Source organism: Oncorhynchus gorbuscha, unplaced genomic scaffold (assembly GCF_021184085.1).
Source record: "Oncorhynchus gorbuscha isolate QuinsamMale2020 ecotype Even-year unplaced genomic scaffold, OgorEven_v1.0 Un_scaffold_6222, whole genome shotgun sequence".
Classification (NCBI taxonomy): Eukaryota; Metazoa; Chordata; class Actinopteri; order Salmoniformes; family Salmonidae; genus Oncorhynchus; species Oncorhynchus gorbuscha.
In genome coordinates, this window is record NW_025749876.1 from 1 (window position 1) to 7,500 (window position 7,500).

Consider the following 7,500-nt stretch of genomic DNA (forward strand, 5'->3'; position numbering starts at 1 on the left):
GTGTTGTTGTTGTTGTTACCTATGAGTTATTTGTTACCTCTGTGTTGTTGTTACCTCTGTGTCGTTGTTACCTCTGTGTTTATTATTACCTCTGTGTTGTTGTTGTTGTTACCTCTGTGTTGTTGTTGTTACCTCTGTGTTGTTGTTGTTGTTACCTATGTGTTGTTGTTACCTCTGTGTCGTTGTTACCTCTGTGTCGTTGTTAACTCTGTGTCGTTATTTACCTCTGTGTCGTTGTTACCTCTGTGTTGTTGTTACCTCTGTGTTGTTGTTACATCTGTGTTGTTGTTACCTATGTGTTGTTGTTGCCTCTGTGTTGTTGTTACCTCTGTGTTGTTGTTACCTCTGCGTTTATTTATTTGTTACCTCCTGTGTTGTTGTTGTTGTTGCCTCTGTGTTGTTGTTACCTCATGTTGTTGTTACCTCTGTTGTTGTTGTTGTTACCTATGTGTTGTTGTTACCTCTGTTGTTGTTGTTACCTCTGTGTCGTTGTTACCTCTGTGTCGTTGTTACCTCTGTGTCATTGTTACATCTGTGTTGTTGTTACCTCTGTGTTGTTGTTACCTATGTGTCGTTGTTACCTCTGTGTTGTTGTTACCTCTGTGTTGTTGTTACCTCTGTGTTGTTGTTGTTGTTACCTCTGTGTTGTTGTTACCTCTGTGTTGTTGTTGTTACCTCTGTGTTGTTGTTGTTGTTACCTCTGTGTTGTTGTTACCTCTGTGTTGTTGTTACCTCTGTGTTGTTGTTGTTACCTCTGTGTTGTTGTTACCTCTGTGTTGTTGTTGTTACCTCTGTGTTGTTGTTACCTCTGTGTTGTTGTTACCTCTGTGTTGTTGTTACCTCTGTGTTGTTGTTGTTACCTCTGTGTTGTTGTTGTTGTTACCTCTGTGTTGTTGTTACCTCTGTGTTGTTGTTGTTGTTACATCTCTGTTGTTGTTGTTACCTCTATGTTGTTGTTGTTACCTATGTGTTGTTGTTACCTCTGTGTCGTTGTTACCTCTGTTGTTGTTGTTACCCTCTGTGTCGTTGTTACCTCTGTGTTGTTGTTACCTCTGTTGTTGTTGTTACCTATGTGTCGTTGTTACCTCTGTGTTGTTGTTGTTACCTCTGTGTTGTTGTTGTTACCTCTGTGTCTGTGTTGTTGTTGTTGTTACCTCTGTGTTGTTGTTACCTCTGTGTTGTTGTTACCTCTGTGTCGTTGTTACCTCTCCATCGTTGTTACCTCTGTGTTGTTGTTACCTCTGTGTTGTTGTTACCTCTGTGTCGTTGTTGTTGTTACCTCTGTGTCGTTGTTACCTCTGTGTTGTTTTATTTCTGTGTTGTTGTTACCTCTGTGTCGTTGTTACCTCTGTGTCGTTGTTACCTCTGTGTCGTTGTTACCTCTGTGTTGTTGTTACCTCTGTGTTGTTGTTGTTACCTCTGTGCCGTTGTTACCTCTGTGTTGTTGTTACCTTTGTGTCGTTGTTACCTCTGTGTTGTTGTTACGTCTGCGTCGTTGTTACCTCTGTGTTGTTGTTTGTTACCTCTATGTTGTCACCTTGTTGTTACTCTTATGTGTTGTTGTTACCTTTGTGTCGTTGTTACCTCTGTGTTGTTGTTACCTCTCTGTCATTGTTACCTCTGTGTTGTTGTTACCTCTGTGTTGTTATTGTTACCTCTGTGTTGTTGTTACATCTGTGTTGTTGTTGTTACCTCTGTGTTGTTGTTTATTTACCTCTGATTTGTTGTTGTTGTTACCTATGTGTTGTTGTTACCTCTGTGTTGTTGTTACCTCTGTGTTGTTGTTACCTCTGTGTTGTTGTTGTTACCTCTGTGTTGTTGTTGTTACCTCTGTGTTGTTGTTGTTACCTATGTGTTGTTGTTACCTCTGTGTCGTTGTTACCTCTGTGTGGTTGCTACCTCTGTGTCGTTGTTACCTCTGTGTCGTTGTTACCTCTGTGTTGTTGTTACCTCTGTGTTGTTGTTACCTATGTGTCGTTGTTACCTCTGTGTCGTTGTTACGTCTGCGTCGTTGTTACCTCTGTGTTGTTGTTACTCTGTGTTGTTGTTACCTCTGTGTCATTGTTTACCTCTGTGTCAACGTTATCGCTGTGTCAGCATTACTCTGTCTCAGCATTACCTCTGTGTGTCCTCATCAACCGTGTTCAGTAATGACCTCTCCTCTCCCAGAGGGCGGTATTGATCACCGGTTGCCTAGTTGTTACACATCATTACTGGAGCCAGGAAGAGACATGGCCTGGGGCACAGTTGGATTTTTCAGAACAAACAAACATACACACACACACACACACACACACACACACACACACACACACACACACACACACACACACACACACACACACACACACACACACACACACACACACACACAACACACACACACACAGCCTTGAACTCAGTTGAAAAGGAGTGTGTGATACGGTACATGTGTATTCCTACCGTAGACCGAAATTTAACGTTGTGTTGATGTTTACTGTGTGGAGATAGAATGAGTGTTTTATTAGTGTTGTATTAACGTTGTTTTGACGTTGTTTTAACGTTGTATTGACGTTGTTTTAACGTTGTTCTAACGTTGTTTTGATGTTGTTTTGATGTTGTCTCTTGTGCAGATGGACCGAGGCCGTCCCAGAAGGAGATCATCTCTCTCAGAGCCTTCATGCTGCTGTTCCTCAAACAACTCATACTCAAGGTAACAATGTTTTACATACATTACATTTACATTACATTACATTTAAGTCATTTAGCAGACGCTCTTATCCAGAGCGACTTACAAATTGGTGCATTCACCTTATCATACTCAAGGTAACAATGTTTTACATTGTCGTGTCTTTACTATCATTAAATTGATACGCGATCAAACTGATTAATCATGTAACGGTAATTAACTAGGAAGTCGGGGCACCAAGGAAAATATTCAGATTACAAAGTTATAATTTACCAATATAACCTTTCAGATATTTTAATATCTGATCAATAGTCTTCTGATTAATTCATTATTTACTTTACCTCACGTTAGTCTCATTCCAAACGTCATAAATTGTTGGTTATCTGCACGAACCCAGTCTTCACTATGAGTCATCCAAACATCAATTGTCTTAAATCATTTATTTATTACTAACTAAGTAATTCACAGAAATGCATAAACAAACAAGGTAAATGTGGTTACAAGAAATTATAGGGGAATGTGCCCCTAGTGGGCTAAACCGGCATCGCGGCTTGGTGGACAAAACGGAGAGTGGGGGTCGACTAAGAAGTCACTACAGAATTATTTACTTTACGTTAGTCTCATTCCAAACGTCATAAATTGTTGGTTATCTGCACGAACCCAGTCTTCACTATGAGTCATCCATACATCAATTGTCTTAAATCATTTATTTACTAACTAAGTAAGTCAAAAAGGGAAGTGGGGGTCGACTAAGAAGTCACTACAGAGTTGTTAATTATAGGGGAATGTGCCCCTAGTGGGCTAAACCGGCATCGCGGCTTGGTGGACAAAACGGAGAGTGGGGGTCGACTAAGAAGTCACTACAGAATTATTTACTTTACGTTAGTCTCATTCCAAACGTCATAAATTGTTGGTTATCTGCACGAACCCAGTCTTCACTATGAGTCATCCATACATCAATTGTCTTAAATCATTTATTTACTAACTAAGTAAGTCAAAAAGGGAAGTGGGGGTCGACTAAGAAGTCACTACAGAGTTGTTAATTATAACAGTTGAAATGCTAATCCTTTACACATGAACGCTCACTCATTCTGGAATAATTGCAATCAATATATATATTTACGCTCAGTGTGTCGTGATGATCTCTGGTGAGAAGTTTGTTTCTTTTGTAGAATTGTCCGTCTCTCTCCCTCTCTCGTGGTTAGAGTGGATTGTTCAGAGTGACATTCATTCATGTTGTTGTAGGATGGATGTTTCGGCGGTTGTCGTTCTTCGCGTTCAATGATACCGAATTCCTAGCTGCAGACTAGTAATTAATATCAAAGACTTGTTCTTATTCTGTCGGTATCGATAGTCTAAGAGTTTAACCACGTGGTATGGTTAAAAGATTCAGCAATGGTCTGCAACCTTTGTCCTCCCGTGATTGAGAGAAACATGGTCTACTTCAGGAATTCTCAAGATTGGGGTTTTATTCGGAATTGCAGAAAAGGGCCTGTCCCAGGATGCCTGACCATAACTGTGCTCATGGGCAAACCTCTGATTTAGTTAAACTCAAAAGGGAATTGGAGTTTCCTTCATTAAGCAGACCAAAATCACATTACCAAATTTTAGAAACAGTATCATCCTCACTCATTCACCTTATACAACAATTAGATGTTAGCCTCATATCTGAGGCTATTATATAAACAGCGTTATGGTAATGTGGCCACACCGTCTCCCATGAGCTTCCCCAAGTTGTACCAACCGGACCAGTTCGTAGCTGGATTCTTCACCGGTCTTTTATACCTTCTCCGGAACGTAAATGTTGTTCGGACCTCAAGTTCTGTGAGGTGGAAGGAATTCCTTTGTTCTCTATGAAACTTCACTCTGTCTCTATACTGTGTGGCCATGAGGAGATCCACAGGAATTTATGACGTTTCTCTGACCACAGCAGCCTAGTTGAAGGAGGAAAGGGGGCGGCAGGGAGAGGGGGATGGGGCTTGCTGTACATACTACATACTACATGCATACTTCGTACAGTAGTTCCTCAAACAACTCATACTCAAGGTAACAATGTTTTACATACTACATACTACATACTACATGCATACTTCGTACAATAGTTCCTCCAACAACTCATACTCAAGGTACTGAACTTCATACTACACACTACATACTGGGGCGGCAGGGTAGCCTAGTGGTTAGAGTGTAGAGGTGGCAGGGTAGCCTAGTGGTTAGAGTGTAGAGGCGGCAGGGTAGCCTAGTGGTTAGAGTGTAGAGGTGGCAGGGTAGCCTAGTGGTTAGAGTGTAGAGGTGGCAGGGTAGCCTAGTGGTTAGAGAGTAGAGGTGGCAGGGTAGCCTAGTGGTCAGAGCGTAGAGGTGGCAGGGTAGCCTAGTGGTCAGAGCGTAGAGGTGGCAGGGTAGCCTAGTGGTTAGAGTGTAGAGGCGGCAGGGTAGCCTAGTGGTTAGAGTGTAGAGGCGGCAGGGTAGCCTAGTGGTTAGAGTGTAGAGGCGGCAGGGTAGCCTAGTGGTTAGAGTGTAGAGGTGGCAGGGTAGCCTAGTGGTTAGAGTGTAGAGGCGGCAGGGTAGCCTAGTGGTTAGAGTGTAGAGGCGGCAGGGTAGCCTAGTGGTTAGAGTGTAGAGGTGGCAGGGTAGCCTAGTGGTTAGAGTGTAGAGGTGGCAGGGTAGCCTAGTGGTTAGAGTGTAGAGGCGGCAGGGTAGCCTAGTGGTTAGAGTGTAGAGGCGGCAGGGTAGCCTAGTGGTTAGAGTGTAGAGGTGGCAGGGTAGCCTAGTGGTTAGAGTGTAGAGGTGGCAGGGTAGCCTAGTGGTTAGAGAGTAGAGGTGGCAGGGTAGCCTAGTGGTCAGAGCGTAGAGGTGGCAGGGTAGCCTAGTGGTCAGAGCGTAGAGGCGGCAGGGTAGCCTTGTGGTTAGAGTGTAGAGGTGGCAGGGTAGCCTAGTGGTTAGAGTGTAGAGGCGGCAGGGTAGCCTAGTGGTTAGAGTGTAGAGGCGGCAGGGTAGCCTAGTGGTTAGAGTGTAGAGGTGGCAGGGTAGCCCAGTGGTTAGAGTGTAGAGGTGGCAGGGTAGCCTAGTGGTTAGAGTGTAGAGGCGGCAGGGTAGCCTAGTGGTTAGAGTGTAGAGGTGGCAGGGTAGCCTAGTGGTTAGAGTGTAGAGGCGGCAGGGTAGCCTAGTGGTTAGAGTGTAGAGGTGGCAGGGTAGCCTAGTGGTTAGAGTGTAGAGGTGGCAGGGTAGCCCAGTGGTTAGAGTGTAGAGGTGGCAGGGTAGCCTAGTGGTTAGTGTAGAGGTGGCAGGGTAGCCTAGTGGTTAGAGTGTAGAGGTGGCAGGGTAGCCCAGTGGTTAGAGTGTAGAGGTGGCAGGGTAGCCTAGTGGTTAGAGTGTAGAGGTGGCAGGGTAGCCTAGTGGTTAGATTGTAGAGGCGGCAGGGTAGCCTAGTGGTTAGAGTGTAGAGGTGGCAGGGTAGCCTAGTGGTTAGAGTGTAGAGGTGGCAGGGTAGCCCAGTGGTTAGAGTGTAGAGGTGGCAGGGTAGGCTAGTGGTTAGAGTGTAGAGGTGGCAGGGTAGCCTAGTGGTTAGAGTGTTGGACTAATAACCGGAAGCTGCCCCTGAACAGGCAGTTAACCCACTGTTCCTAGGCCGTGAAAATTTGAATTTGTTCTTAACTGACTTGCCTGGTTAAATAAAGGTAAAAAAATACAAATACTACACTGAATGTACAAAACATTAAGGACACCTGCTCTTCACCTGGATCCCTTATTGATGTCACTTGTTAAATCCACTTCAATCAGTGTAGATGAAGGGGAGGAAACAGGTTAAATAAGGATTTTTAAGCCTAGAGACAGTTGAGACAGGGATTGTGTACGTGTGCCATTCAGAGGGTGAATGGGTAAGACAAAATATTTAAGTGCCTTTGAACAGCGTATGGTAGTAGGTACCAGGCGCACCGGTTTGTGTTGTCGAGAACTGCAAAGCTGCTGGGTTTTTCACGCTCAACAGTTTCCTGTGTGTATCAAGAACGGTCCACCACCCAAAGGACCTCCAGCCAACTTGACAACTGTGAGAAGCATTGGAGTCAACATGGACCAGCATCCCTGTGGATCCCTCACTCCTCTTTCCCCTCACTCCTCTTTTCCCTCACTCCTCTTTCCCCTCACTCCTCTTTCCCCTCACTCCTCTTTCCCCTCACTCCTCTTTCCCCTCACTCCTCTTTCCCCTCACTCCTCTTTCCCCTCACTCCTCTTTCCTCTCACTCCTGATCCTCTCACTCCTCCCTCCCCTCACTCCTCTTTCTCCTCACTCCTCTTTCCTCTCACTCCTCTTTCCCCTCACTCCTCTTTCCCCTCACTCCTCTTTCCCCTCACTCCTCTTTCCCCTCACTCCTCTTTCCCCTCACTCCTCCCTCCCCTCACTCCTCTTTCCCCTCACTCCTCCTACCCCTCACTCCTCTTTCCCCTCACTCCTCTTTCCCTCACGCCTGTTTCCCCTCACCCCTCTTTCCCCTCACTCCTCTTTCCCCTCACTCCTCCCTCCACTCACTCCTCCCTCCCCTCACTCCTCCCTCCACTCACTCCTCCCTCCCCTCACTCCTCTTTCCCTTCACACCTCTTTCCCCTCACTCCTCTTCCCCTCACTCCTCTTTCCTCTCATTCCTCTTACCTCTCACTCCTGATCCTCTCTCTCCTCCCTCCCCTCACACCTCTTTCCCCTCACTCCTCTTTCCCCTCACTCCTCCCTCCCCTCACTCCTCTTACCTCTCACTCCTGATCCTCTCACTCCTCCCTCCCCTCACTCCTCTTTCCCCTCACTCCTCATACCCCTCACTCCTCTTTCCCCTCACTCC

General features: G+C 45.4%; 1 protein-coding gene across 1 annotated transcript in view; it reads left to right on the forward strand.

Annotated features, from left to right (window-relative positions):
* Positions 1-2,612: 2,612 nt before the first annotated feature.
* Positions 2,613-7,500, forward strand: part of LOC124029402 (neurobeachin-like) — a gene marked incomplete at both ends in the record, with an annotated part of 14,326 nt that continues 9,438 nt past the window's right edge. The window contains one exon of the mRNA XM_046341119.1: positions 2,613-2,692. Coding sequence (XP_046197075.1) covers positions 2,613-2,692 — 80 coding nt within the window. The remainder of the gene's footprint in view (positions 2,693-7,500) is intronic.